The sequence below is a fragment of the Corvus kubaryi genome, unplaced genomic scaffold, assembly GCF_017639235.1.
Source record: "Corvus kubaryi isolate FWS band 111438036 unplaced genomic scaffold, C.kubaryi_AGA036_p1.0 37354, whole genome shotgun sequence".
Classification (NCBI taxonomy): domain Eukaryota; kingdom Metazoa; phylum Chordata; class Aves; order Passeriformes; family Corvidae; genus Corvus; species Corvus kubaryi.
The window spans coordinates 16,752,278-16,767,505 of NW_024581116.1; the positions used below are offsets into that span (position 1 = coordinate 16,752,278).

General features: G+C 37.2%; 1 protein-coding gene across 17 annotated transcripts in view; it reads left to right on the forward strand.

Annotated features, from left to right (window-relative positions):
- MYT1L (myelin transcription factor 1 like) overlaps positions 1-15,228 on the forward strand; it is a 317,185-nt gene that overhangs the window by 82,906 nt on the left and 219,051 nt on the right. For 16 of the 17 annotated variants that reach the window (XM_042033094.1, XM_042033097.1, XM_042033093.1 and 13 more), the window contains exons 2-3: positions 3,175-3,289; positions 14,761-14,891. In XM_042033094.1, coding sequence (XP_041889028.1) covers positions 14,865-14,891 — 27 coding nt within the window. In that variant the 5' untranslated portion in view covers positions 3,175-3,289; positions 14,761-14,864. The remainder of the gene's footprint in view (positions 1-3,174; positions 3,290-14,760; positions 14,892-15,228) is intronic. The other variant, XM_042033099.1, reaches the window with a different exon arrangement.

Below are 15,228 nucleotides of genomic sequence, written 5' to 3' on the forward strand. Positions count from 1 at the left end.
TATATTTCTTGACCTTTGACTTAATGTTTGTTCTAGAGGTTGGGTTATGGTTTTATTTCCACTGAAAAGTAAGACAGATGTCTGTCTGATGTCAGCAGGAGTGGGACTAGGCCCCATGTATTTTTATTTATACATTATTTTGAATAATCAGAAGCATGACTTTAGTGCCTGTAAAATCATGTAAACTGTTACTTGTGCAAATCTGTTGATAATCACAAATAACCTCATATATCCTCATATGAGATAAAATATTTAAAGAATTTTTAAAGCCCTATTAAAGTATTGGAAGTAGTTGTAGTTATCTCATCTTGCCTGAAGAAAACCACTAAAGCAAATTATTGCCAGAAGTAACTCAAGTCACCACCGCTGTTGAAATACACTAGAGGAAGTACACAACCTGTTAAAAGCAGGCAGTATTGCATGAGAGACACTTCCTTGTGATTTTATTTTAGTGATTCAGGTTTTTTCTGTACCTTCAGGGATAATAAGAACTGGCGGCTCTTCATGACCTTTCTGGGAATTGCTGGTTCTCAGCATCAGTCAGAATGTAACCTTTTTATGAGAATTTTCTTGTCTGCTACTAAAGTATCCACTGCTTATAAGGATAAAGGATCCGTTCCAGGTGTTTTTGCCATTCACTTGCAAAGTGCATCGCTTAGGGCATCTGAGAGCCCATGACATTTAATCTGTCTTTCAAATGTGCTTTGCTTAGGTCCTAAACAGTAAGGAGAATCTATACTTCAGCCTCTTGCAAGTACCTTATTTCTACTTCTACAAGGGTAACAATGTTTTTTTGGGTTCCTGAAACAAAGCATTATCATTAGTAGTGTATGAATGGATAACTGTGGGGGCTTTATTTTTCGGTATTCTCAGTGGCAAGCGAGTCATCTATGACTGTGTGCTCATTTGCCAAGCATTTGGTATTAAGGCAGGTCTCTAAATAGGTATTCCCCATGTGGAGATTTGTATATGCAAAACAGTATTCCCTGAAAACACGTGACTGCTATTAGAAATCAGATCTTTGACTTTGAAGTAGAAGGTCAAGAGCACATAGTGGAAGCCAGCATTGTCAGAGCCCAAGGTTTGTCTTGACGTGTTTCAAAAACCAATTCATTTTTAGATCTGTTATTTCTCATTGTTTCCAAGAATTAAAAGTCGTAGGTAGACCTCAACAAGGTGGCATTGGGAGAAGACTGGAAAAAAGCTCACCCATTACTCTGATCTTTGGACATGTCTTAAGTTGAGCAGCGCGGACCTGGAGAGCGCGCGCGGTGCGTGTCGCTGCTGCGGCCATCGGCGGCCGCTGTCCGTGGTGCTGCAGCCCGGCCCCGCGGCGCCGGTCCCGCGTGGGCGATCGCAAGGCACCCCCCAACGCTGCTGGAGGAGGAGAATCCATGAAGCCTTTCACAGTTTTGCTAGGACCTTTCTTCTGTAGATAATGATTTCTTACCTGAAGTTGTGTGTATAATTGAAGTTACACAGCGTGTTACAGCCTCTTCCTCCTTAACAATAAATCTACCTATCCTTATGTAGGAAAAGTTTTGTTCTAAGATCAGAGGCACAGTAAGGTCACCATAAGGATGCATGCAGAACCGTATATAACATGCTTCTTTTTAACGAGGAAATTTTTGGTATGAATGGTTTATATATATTTCCTAAGATTAATTTACTCCCTCAGAATGCCACCTTAAAATAAAAAAAAAACCAACCTAACTAGAAATCAAGACATTTGAACTCTCATGAAGAGTTATTTGGTTTATGCATAATTTTATTTTAGCCAGTTGAATTATGCATGTGAGAAATTAATATTGAAACTCTGTCTTTAAATTATAAAATAATTTTATGAGAGAAATGATGATTCTTTTGTTTAAAGGCTCTGTTCCTGTGTATGATTTCGGAAATTTTCACATAAATTCACACATTATTTTGAAGATTAAAGGACCCTCTCTTTGTTTTTATAAAATTGTAAAAAAATAAGTAATAGTAATTGCATGTAAATATGTAGTGTATTTACATGAAAAGTTTGTTTAATAGAAAATAATACCGTTTTCCAATCTTACAGAATATTTCCTTGCCTGAAAAGTAGCAAATAAGGAACTGAGTACAGTATCTTTTAGAGGATTTATGGTAATGCTGGTGAATTTAGCTGAGCATAAACAGCATGGTGAGCCCCTCAGGGTCCCTTCATTTTCCTGACACACTCCACTGCTGCCCCATTAACACTTCGTCTGCTATTGCCATCTACTCAGTTTAATGAGTATCTTTGAATTTGAAGTTCTTCACAAGAAACAATAGCTAAAATAACTGATGCACCTACTGTAGCTTTCAATAGTGTATCTTATTCCCTTTGTAATTTTTTTTTTAAATAAAAAGTACATGTGTATTCTTCAGCAGTATAGTTGCATCATGACATTTTCTTTAATTACAGTAGATGCTAACAACAAGCACTGAGCAATGACTACAGATATGATGCTGTCTCTGTCTGTAGAAGGTAAATGCATGCTGAATAGCTGATAAAGAAGGCTTTTCCTTAGTTGAAAATTCATCTGGTTAGTACTGACTCTTTAACGTGAAGAAGGAATAGTTCTGCTGGAGACTTTGTGCTATCAAAGCGAAATATTTCTTCTAAGAAATCATAAGACAGAATGACTAGGTGCTGTTTTCTGCTATCTGTATTAATCCAGCTAACTGATGTAAAAGGTCAGTATGTGTCTCATTAGATTGGATTCCTAAAACTGAGTTTATCACATTCCTTAGTATACGTAAATGAACCATCTTAAATTATTAAACCGTAAGCCCTATTATCAGATGAGGGCTCAACCTGAATTAAAGTCAGAATAATGTTGCACTGGGATGCATTATAGGATCTAAGAACAATTCTGATTTTGCATTGACTATTAACTGATCAGCAAAAGCGCTCTAAATCACCTTACATATTCAGTAGATCTGGGAAGTCTTTGGAGGGCCAAATTAAAAATCTGAATAATTGAGTAAATTTCTATTCTAGAAAATTGAGGCAATCAGTTGGATATTGAAGCATGTGTTTGTATTAAATGCATTCATTGAAAGCATATTTTTAAAATCTAAAATAACATGTGAGTGATTTTCTGTGTCCTGGTAAGCTTGCTATCCTTCATTAAAGTTTTTTTTTGTTTGTTTGTTTTTATTTTTTAGAAAATGAGTCTGGAAGAAAATTGGTGAATCCAATCCAGAGGACGTACAAGCACTCTGACAGGCTCAGAGAGCAGAGTCTGTACCAAAGAGCAATTACCCCACCAAACGATTTCAGGTACAATTGACCTAAATATAGCACTCTCTTGAGATTATTGACAAGAGTTCATTTCCTGTAGTGCTTTTCCCATTTGCTACCCCTGGTAACCACTGTGATCATATCTGCCTGGTGCTGCATGACTTCTGGGATGCAGTTAAGAGTTCTGCTGTGCATTATCTTTAAACAGACAATTCATGCTAAAAGAGTCATTTGCAGTTAAATTAGATGATGCATATATTATTCTTGCTGCTGAAGTTACAAAGAACAGGAACGAGTGCCTGAATCCTTTTGGACCTGGATGCACTAGAATTCTTTTTACTGTGAAATCAAAAGGGTAGCGCTAATTAATTGTAAATAAATAGGAAATTTTATTTCATTAAACAGTAACAGTAGAGTCAGATGTGCAGGATGGATAGGTTGGAAAACTTGATATTTCTTTCACTCTACATATATTTGTTCATAAAGTGTGAATTTCCCTATTGTCATCCTACTGTCTCCAGGAAATCAGAGTAGTTCTCATATGCTGGCATAAAAAACAAATGAGTGTATAAATTGAGTGTGTAAGTGTACAAAATGAAGTGGATGAACTGAATTCAGAGGCTCGTAATGATAAAACCCATTTTAGTATTGAGGAATGCATTTTTCTTAAGCATTGCTTGCAAACTTGTTTAAAATGCTGGATATATTTGCATTCCATGTATATGGAATATGGAGAAAATAGATGGCATTCCCTTGGTGTTCATCACAGGGATTTTTTCTTGAATCATTTTTTTTCTGCTGAATTTTTATTTGGAAAATCTATACATTGCCCAGAAATTCAGAAGGCTGGTATCAGATTCCATGCTGAGCAGCTGTTGAGGGACATCACAGACCTTTATGAGCTAATATCACAGGACACAACTGTGCTATGATTTTCCTGCATATCCCCTATGTTTACCCAAAAGAACACCAAAATACTTTTATTTTATTAGTAGAGTAAATTCTGCTAATAATCATAGGTCCCACTCTTCAAAGGAAACTCAAGAAGTTCAGTTGAAACCTGAATAATTTATAAGATAGAGACAGATATACATTATATTGGTCTATTGACTTGGTTCCTTTGATGTTGATGGACAGTAGTTATAAATGTAGTTAAACTCAGAAATTCTATACTAAAATAAGATGAAGGATGAACCAGTTAATTGCATTAGACAGTAATTAACTTATTATAGGGAAAATTTGGATTAGATAGATATAGAAGAAAATTTACCTCTGATTTATGTTTTGCCAGTGTACTTCAAGGAGTTGATGAGACACAGTATGTCACAGTGGAAAGGAGTAGTAATTTGAAATGGAAGTGTAAGAAGAAGGTAGTAAAAGAATATGTGAAGGTGGGATGAGAATATGCAATGCATGAATGAATGGATTCTCAGCTCAGGTTGAGCTCATAGAACTTCTTGTGCTGTAGTTGGGATCGTGAGGAATCTGTGTAGTGCTTTCTGGTAGGCTGCTAAAGAAAATAGTTTTGAAGTTTGAGATGTGAGGGAATGTACATGAGGAATTTAAATGGATTCCTGAAAGGATCTTTCTGTTGTAGAGTCTTCTACAAAACAAGACGATTAAGGAACATGAGCTTAGGAGTGAGAAAATAAATCAGTCCTGCCCCAACACAAAGAGAGAGAAAACTCATAAGAAGTTACCAGCAGCGCCAGAGTCTAAATTGAAATATTTACCTTCTTACATTTGGTATTTTGCAAACAGAATTTCAGATATTGACTCTTGCAGTGCTGAAAGGGCCTAATCTTAAAACTTGGTGATGTGATTTTTCCCATTTTCTTTTTGCCGTTTTCTTTTAGATAAAATGTATCTAAAGCTTGATTTTTTTATCTGCAGAGATTATCAGGGCCACACGTTTTTGTTAATGACTGTCTTGACATTCCAGAGACCTGACATGGCTGACATACAAACAGTTGTACATACTGTAGATGATTAAGTCAGTTTGAAATTTAGAAACTAATTCTAGAAAAGCCCATGTAAACTCACTTTTCTGTGTGAATGGTCTTTATGAAGATTGTTCACTTCAGCTGATAACACATAGAAACATCATTCTGGGCCTTATATTTAGCTTCATCTTGTAATAAATTATGTACACAATGAAAGGTGCAGCATCTTGAGCATTTTTATTATAGTTACTTTACATCTTGAAGGGATGTTCTGGTCCTTTACAGCATGCAGACCTGTAGAGGACAGTATCACAGATTAGGGATTTTATACTTGCTTCTATATTCAGTTTGCCTTGTGGTAGTGAAAAAACATAGTAAAGCAACCTTAGTTAGGCAATGTAGGAATATCTGGTATGCAACATTTTTTCTTAGCCAGCTTTATGTTATTTTGGCTTGTTCTATGGTGCCTCAGGGAATGAAAAAAGTCTGGCCCATTAATTAGAGAATTAGCTTAGAGTTGGAAAAGATGAGTTCAGGTTTTGCCTGTGCCACAAATTTTCTCCAAGATACTTAGCTAAGTATTGACCAAGATTCAGCAAGACCTAAGGATCAGGGATTGTGGCCGTACTTCCTCTGCTGTTGAGGCAGAATCATGTGTTCTTCCTTGTTTCTGGCATCTTAGTTACCCCTCTTAAATAATTGAGTAGTCAGAAATCCTCACTCCCATCATTATCTGAAGTGAGTTCTGTATACTTCTCTGCCATACTCGTTTTATGTGAGGGTATTGATGGAATGGCAGGGATGCACAAAGCAAAGTAATGCCTGATGTTAGTTCAGGTGGAATATTACAAAGATACTGTCATGGTGACGAGTTCTTGTTAGCTCTTGGTAGTGTAAGTCTTCCTAGTACGACCTTCTGAAAAAGCAAAATTCATCAATCAAAGTGTCACATGTTGCTAAATTTGCAGTTTATAAATTGTCACTATAAATGTAAGTAGTAGGAATCATCACATAAAATTGTACTTCTTTTTCTTTGTCTCTTTCCAGACTGAAATGGTTTCAAAAGTGAGGCAGTAGGATCTTTAAATTGTGGTTTCTAGGCAGCATCTCTGCTCCTGTGAGCAGGCATGGCTGTTTTATTGCATGGCCCAGCACACTGTGATTGATCATGGGCTGCTGCTGATGCTAACACGCCAAAGAGAACACGTGACATTAAAGGTAAAAATGCCGGGGCAGGGGCATATCACCAGTAAGAATTAGAAAAAAAAAAATTCTCGTGTTTTACTGGATACATATCTCAGCCTGCCAGCATATCTAATCCCTAAATCATCCTGAAAATTGGTTGGGTTATAAAATCAAATTAAACCCCCTAAGAAAGGTCATTGTCTCTCTTCACTGCACTCACAGCTATGTGTATAAATCTCAATCCCAGATCAAGGGGACTACACCACATAAGTAAAAATGTTTTTAAGAGAAATCTGATGATGATAGAGCTGATTGGTTTTGCAGCAAACATTTAGAAGTATTGGAGTAATTTGAAGAGGTAAAAAATAATTTTGCTAGATAATTACATCTTCTTAATGTTGAATCCCTTATTTTCTCCTATTTTAACATTTTCTGAGGAAGGGTTATCATGTAGCTTTATTTTGATTAGTTTCTAGCTACTGATTTTTAGCTTTGTTATGTCATCTTAAATGATTCATTTGTCCTTAAGAATACGAGGTACTAATTTTTGGTGGGCAGAAGAAATCTTAGCACCCATAGGCGGATTTTGCCTTCTTCCACTGCAGATGAATGACTATGTATAGCTCTAACTGAAGTATTCCTTTTCAAGCCAAGGAAGGCAGAAGACTAATTTGAAAGCCAAGTGAAGTTCAGAGAAAGACTCTGTTGATCAAGTAGGGTTTGGGTCATGGTTTAGTTAGGTCAGACCTATGCTTCTTATACAGTAGAAATAAAGCTTTTATTAACAAGTCTACATACAAAAAAAAGACTTTCACATACTGAGACAGAAGAGATACTGAAGTGCATTTGTACTGCACTTCATTCATCTTCGGTGCACTGAAGATGTCAAGGAAAGGAATGTGATAAAAACTATAAAGATTCTTATGCAGTAAGTAGCTAAAGCCAAGAGAAGGTATACATTTCCTAGCCAATCAAAGCTAGGAAGAAACTGTTTTAAAAAGAGTTTTTAAAAATGTGGCAGGGGGACAAAGCTATGAGCATATTCTTCTAAGTTCAGCAGTCCTTTCTGTGTACAAATACAAGTACAGTTTTTGACTCTGTATTAATGTTATTGCAAACAACATTTAAAGAAAGCAGTGCACTCTCTTCTGAATACATTTTTGGGAAGGTGTAGAGGGAGTAGATACTAGCATTTCATGGTCACCTTGCACATTTCATGAGGGAGTCTCTCCCCTGTGGTTTGGGAGAGACCAGTCTGTGCTGCTCAGCAGCTCTCAGTAGTATTGTCCCCACATGACCTTGTGGATGGATTTCTATTTCAAAATCATACAGAAGTTAAATATTGCTGAAAATAGCATTCACTCCTGTTTTACTCCTTTCATAGCTTCTGGGGTGAAATTTATCTGTCCTAATGTAATGTCTTTTCTATCGAAATTATCTTTGGCTAGGCTGCCTTTACAGTCAGTGGAGAGAAATAGACACTTTTAGGGCATGATTCATCTCCTTGGAAGGTAGACATCTAAGTAGGTCAGATGAATCAGACTGTACAATAGCACATTCCTTACTAGAGAGAATAAAGGAAACCTAGGGATCAGCTTAGATGTTGATGCATATATTGCAAATATCTGAAGTTAAGTGAAATGAACTTTATGTCTATAGGAACTAAGTCAGAGTTCAGAGTCAAGAGGAAAAAAATCCTACTCTTCAGGAAGCATGCTTTTCTTTAGAACTTGTGGTTTCACTGCACTGGGGTGCATGTTCATAGTCGTAGCCATGAGGTGATAAATTAAAAAAAAATTATTACACCCCTCCTTCTCCTAACTTATTTTTAAGGTGTGTTGATTGGATAGACTAAATTTTTTGAATAGGTAATTTGTATACGTATATCATCAGTGATTCCACTGGTTCCACGGTGGCATAATTTTTTTACTAGTCTCTGCTAATAATCTGTATGTACATGGTTTTGCCATGGTTTTGGTTAGTTCTTGTGGGCAATTTCAGCACCAGATACTTTTTTCTCATTCAGAAATCTCTTCAAGGAGAAAGAGAAGCTATGCATTTAATTTAGGGTAATAGACTAATTTAAATCGTTCCTCCATTATAATCATAACTGTTTGTGCCAGAGTTTCACCAAATGCCCCAGTAGATGAGGTTGTTAGTGCAAATATACCTGAAAGTCTCCACAGTGAATATTTTCAAGTGCTAACAAATGAGTTTTGCTGAAAGGATCTTCACTTCATTTTGGTTGTGTTTGCTTGATATATCAACCATAATCAATAAAATGGAATATTAAAGAATGAACAACATTATTTATTATATATTTAAAATACAAAATCAACAAATAAATATTCACCTAAACACCAATGAAGCTTTTTCATATGCTGCTCTTCTCCCATTGTTTGCAAAACTCCAGATCCAAGCAAACCTGCAAGACTTTTGTCAGATGCATACCCAGGAGTAGCACAAGGATGACAGCCTGGAGTAAGCAGATTGCTAGTGAGGCAAGCAGGTGCCAAAACATGCTGTTTCATGACCCACTGTAAAGATGCCAAAAATAATCTCAAATGTACTTCAGTATATAAAAACAAAAACCCTTCAGGCTTCAGAAATAGAACTGTCTGAGATTAAGCAAGAAACTTAAGAGTAGAAGACCAGTGTTCCAGTTTTTGCCTTGAAACAGATCAGCTGTGTTCAGGTAGTGAGGCACTTTGGCCAAAACCTGTATTTTGCTACTTAAATAGGTGGCATGGTTTTCAAAAGGAAGTGGGAGCAGAATTACAATGTATTCCACAGACAAAAACATGAAATTAAGTTGAATCACATGCAAATATTGATTAACTATCTACCTTGTTTCCTGTGTCTTTCAGGGTCATAGTATTAAGGTGTCCTCATTTATGGTAATTTCAAATGCGTAAACAAAAACAAAAATTTCTTTGTAAGTTCTAGTGTTCTAAAATCACTTTATCTTGAAGTGCAAGTGGTGTTAAATTACTTTATGTAAAGTCACTGTATTGCTGACCAGGTTGCTCGGAGTAGCGATGGATGCCCCATCCCTGGAGATGTTCAAGGCCAGGTTGAATGAGGCTCTGAGTAACCTGGTCTGGTGGGTGGCAACCCTGCCTATGGCACGGGGTTAGGAATGAAATGATCTTTAAGGTCCTTTCCAAGCCAAGTCTTCCTATGAATCCATGACCTTACTGTTAAAGGTAAAAGTAGACTCATAGCTATGGAACATGCTTGTTTGATCAACCTGAAAACTATTTGCTATAGATCAAATAAGATCCAAATCAAGCAATTTCATTTAACTTTAAAGACAGCAATACCAGGACTGTACTAAATGAACTTGAACTTGCAAAATGCTGTGTGAAATTGTGAGAAGCGCTGAAATAGTCAATACTCTCTGCTTGGTATGGAGAATAAGATCAATGCAATAAAATATATATCTGATATTGATATGGAGTCAGGGGTGAAAAGGATCCAAAATGTAGCTGAGAAATTTTATTTGCATTTTAAATATTGTATTTAATTTTGAAATCCTTCTGGTACTGTAGACCTTTCCATATCTGCTGCTGATTGTATACTGTGTCAGATATCTAAAAGTTTCTAAAAGATAAGGGATAGTAATTATCATTGAATCAGTGTATTCTGGTTTGATAGCAACCCACAAGGATCATGGAAGTCCAATTCAGGACCATCCCAAGAGTCACACCATGTGCCTGAGAGCATTGTCCAAATTCTTGAGCTCTCTCAGGCTTGGTGCTGTGGCCACTTCTCTGGGGAGCCTGTTCCAGTGCTTGTTTCAGTGTTCCAGAACCTTTTGAGAATATCCAACCTAAACCTCCCCTGTCACAGCTCCATGCCATTCCCTTGAGTCCTGTTACTGGTCACCAAAGAGAAGAGAATGGTTCCTGCCCCTCTTCTCCCCGTCCTGAGGGAACAGCGAGGTCTAGAGCTGAGACAGAGGAATTATGATTGCAATAGTTTGACAATTAGGACTGGAATTATGATTGCTGTAGTTTGTAGGCACCCAAAGACGTGCCCATGTGCTAAAATTTTCAGGGTGAAAAACTGTTTTGATGGTAACAAGCACTTTGTCTTAAAATTTGTTTATGAATGCAAAGCTAAGGAATCTAAAATTTAAGAGGTAAGGTATGTTAAATGACACAGGAGTGGCAGGAACTTAACCTTCTGAGGTTTACAAATGTGTACGGTATACATTCTGAAGTACCCACTGAGCTGGCTCTGTGTTCTTTATATAAGAGATTAGAAAAGTGAAATCTTCTATGCGGTCTGTCTATTCATCATCAAGACACATAACTTAGCTCTGGTAAGCCAGGCAGTACACACAGAAACAAAACCAGGAAGCATCTTTAAAACTGAGGTTCTACCTTAAATAATATGTATAAATAATACATTAAATATGTAGCTATATATTATGAATGTGATGTGTCATATTGATGCCTGAGATAGCCGCCTAAAATCACAGACTAGACAAGAATAAGGGAATAAAGGTAGGTATTTATTTGAAGGGCTTTCAAGGTACACCCTGGAAGTTAAAAGGCTGCACCCAAGATAGACCCTGAGCCATGAGTTCTTCACACTTTTTAAAGTTTGGTCCATTTGCATGTCAGGATTAATTCTCCAATTACAACCCCAGCTAATGATGTAACTACCCCAAGTTTACCCCCCTTCTTAAGGTGTTAGTTTACACATTTTGGGCCTAGGACAATCTGGGTGTCCTTGGAGAGCAAGCTTGGAGAGGCTTGTTATGTCTAACTATCATGAGAGAACAGTAGTTAACAGGCTACAAGAAGCTTCAGAAATTACACTAGACAGTACAGGATTTGAAAAACATAGAAGTTAAAACCTAAGGCATCAATATCTTTGAGTCCAAGAGAAAGTAAAGAATGAACTCATACTACAAAATATGATCTTTGATTAAATATGCTGGTGTAAGAGACACAGTCATTCTTAGAGGACAGAATATTTCAAATGAAAGCCACTTAATTGGTCAGATAGATATACAGATACATCTATATCTACCCATATGTACACAAGGAGCCTGTGGTTTTGACGAAGAGAAAGTCACATCCATATGAAAAAATGGAGGCAAGGGTTTGATTTGGCTTACACTTGTATGTATTTGAGCAGGACTGATAAAAATAGCCATGTGTTGGCTCCACATCTCTTGAAGTTAATGGAAGTTGAATGTACTCTTGTGAGAATCATTCATAAATTTTGTCATGAATTAATGTACTTTAATTAATTTAAGTGACAATGGTAGGCTGCAGGAACTACTGTGCTGTAGCGTATTACATAGAAGATGGTCTCTAACCTGCTTCTTCTGCCATTTATGATGCTAAAGGAAGTTTTTGGCTAAAATCCAAACTTTCTGTAGAAAATAGGAATAATTGGTAATGAAATAGTCACTCCTATATTCCAGTTGTTATAACTCATTCCAGCATTGCATTTCAAATAGTTGAAAGTAAATTCTGTTTTGAACTGGGTGAATAAAATACAGATGGCTAATATACGTCCTTTAATCAGATCTCAGCAGGATCTTCAGTTATTTCATATTGTGTGTGTAAAATCTACATTAAGGAGTCCAAACACTCTAAAGCCAATATGCACCAGAATTAACTTTGTTAAGGCAAGTTAATTTAATCTCCTCCATGCATATGCATTGTGAAGACTTCTTTAATTACATGATCACATATTGTTTTTTCTTACAAAATCTTTTCCTCATCCCATTCACAGAATATAAGATAGTCACTTAATGAGCAGCTGTTCCATATTTTGTTTCCATGACATTGTTCAGAGTCCTTAAATATTCTGTTGTAAACAAGGTGGCCTCACACCTTGTTTACAACAGAATATTTAAGCCCTGCTCTGGAGACATAGTTAGTAATTACTATTAATTTCCTGTTGGGATTTTCCTAGGATCACTATAGTGCCTAAGTGATGAGAAAACATTAAATTAGCACTGCTGTAGGCCTCTGAGATTGGAAGACAGTATGATTTCCACTTTATGGCTGGGGAACCATGACCCAGAATACTGTGTTTAAAAGGTGCCACTAATCTACAGGACCATCCTGAGCTGCTGAGGTCCAAAAGCCTTGACTCATTACTGTCACACGGAAGTTTTCCAGCTCAGGTCTTCCGGTCTCCAGCTATGTCTGAACATTCATCTCTTCTGCAAATTCAAATGCCTCATCTCAGTGAGTCACGTGGAAAATGAAGAGTATACTTTCAGTGACCACCTGTGGAAAAGCTGGTTTGAATTACTGTAATGGAAATTTTATGTCAAGAAAAGATAGAATCCTGCTTTCTAGACTGACATCCAATTACTTTAACTATTCTTGTTCTTGTTGTAGTCCCATTTTTTAGTGCATTTTTTCAAAATTCTTTACCAGATGAGCCATCTTCAGTACACAGTTCTGATTCATCCTTGCAGCAAGGCCATCTTGTGCACTGTATAAGGCAGGTGTGTTCTGGAAATGATAGATATGAGTCATGCCATTAGTCTCCATGCCCATTCACAAGATGAGGGAAAATTTGGTTGTATAGGCAACCTGGCACTTTTGGCACCTTTGTTCTGGATCTGGTCATGTTAAAAAACTTATTTTGAAAATGTGTCTGTGTGAGAAAGAGAGACAGAAATAGAGAGACAGAGGGAAAGATAATGAGTACTCACTTAGCATTTAAAACTAGAAACTTCAGAGAATGTCTCAACCCCTGTCTGAATTCTGAGATGGTTGGAACCTTAAAATCCTCCACACCATGTTGTACCATTTTTTTATTAAACAAGTTGCATGGAATAATATTCTGCAAAAAACTACTGCTGAAGGAGTAAGATGTGAGATACCTATTTTCACCACCATCAGACTACACAGATATTTACTGATGGCACAGGAATCATGAGAAACTGAAATTTGATTTCCAGAAGACCCATAAGGCGTTTTCAGTCATTATTGATTCTCTACTCAGTTCTCAGTGACCTTTCCTACCCCTCTTCACTATCTGTTAAAACCCTTGAGTGTAACCCAGTTCTGTGTCCTAAGGACAACAGTTCTATTTATCACTGCCCCACTGGCTTCTTGTTCCATGTTCTTTTTTTTCACCATAAACATAGTCTAGGTACTTGTTCTTTACCTCCTGTCCTGAGTACCTTCATACAGTCTGTATGTCTTCATCCCTCATTCCTCCAGGGCTGGATCCCCAGGCTTGTGTACATCTTTCTCATTCCCACTGGCTCTTCAGCCAGAATTCCATTGTCAAGCTGTGTTTTCAGTTTCTGTACCTCCAACCATCTATCATTTGTTTCTTTGCACTCCTGTTCCAAATACTGCTATGAAATGTTGGCTCTTCCCCTGTTTTTCCTGTCTGCTGCTTCATTTTCCTTTGTGCAGTCGGGAACTGATAGAACTCTCTTCACATTTGTAAATGCCATTGTAAATTTGAGAGCAGAGCCTCTGCTCATTCTAGGACAACCTTGCACGAGCTTCATTTCTTTGCTCAAAATTTGGACTTAAATCTAAGTATAGGAGACAGAAGCAATGCACCCATGACTGATACTCAAGACCTGATGCTACTCCAGGCAAACCTTTCTATTCCTGTTGGATCCATATCATGTCTGCTTCTACTTAGGCATTTCTGCGTTTTTTTCTCCATTGGTGGTCATACTTTATCTGATCATTAGTCTTGAATCCAGATAGTTTCTGCTAGATGAAACCAGACTTCTGGGATGTTGCATGGGTACAACCCCAGAATTCAGCCTATTCAGAAATTAAACCTACCAGTTACTTGAGTTACGGATGCCCCTCTCGACACATCCCAGTAACAACTGGGCAGGTTAATCTCTTCACCACTCAGAAGAATGTTAATGTTATGTATTAACTTGGACAGAGCCTATGCAGAAAAATGCTGCAATATCAAGTTGTGGGAATTGTACAGTGCCAGATACTATTCAGTTTACTTATTGCACACTCATATAAGATTTGAATGTAGAGGGGATCACTGGTTTATGTAATGTCGTATCTTGCTTAACATAGGCTGCATACTCTTGAATCACTCTAGATGAAGAAGGCCTACTCATTATTTTATCTGAAGTTTAAAATATCAGACAATGGTGCATTTATGTCTGACCTTCATAAGTTGTAAAGCTTTGCATAACTTCTGAAATATTTCTATAATTTCTAACCAGGTCTGAGAGGGACTGAGCTAATATCTTCATGTGCAATGTGGTAACCCATGTGAAAGGAAACAAGGTAGCACTGGAAAAAACTCACTTTGCATTGTTTAATTATTGTATTTCATTTCCACGCTTTCAAAATGCACAGTATCTTGGAAGCCTCTCAAGACTGCCCTCTGCTTCTTCCACAGTTTCTGGCTCTTTTACTCCATTGCACTTTGCTTTCTCATCTTGATGCCTTGTTCTTTTCCTGGCAAGAAACTTGGAAGATCAATAAAAGCCAGGGGAAAAATAGATGCCAGAACAGCCTAAACTTCATAAGGTAATCTGTGGGAAATATTTTAAATGAGGGCAAGGATATTGGATTTGGGGCAAGACGATAATGATGGTTAGATTGATTAGAATAATTATGGGAGATTTGTTCTCAGTTCCCTGCCTTGCTCACATCTGTCTGCTCTTGTCTCTCTGTGACACAGTTCCTTATCAATAAAATGGGAATAGCACTGTCTCACAGATATTAAAATAGTTGCTTCACAGATACCATAGAAAGAAGGAAAAAAATAATTATACTCAACCTAGTATAGTATTATAGCTTGTATGAGTACTGTAATATTGATGGTATGTCTCATATGAGAACTATCATTGATGGGTTGGGAGGT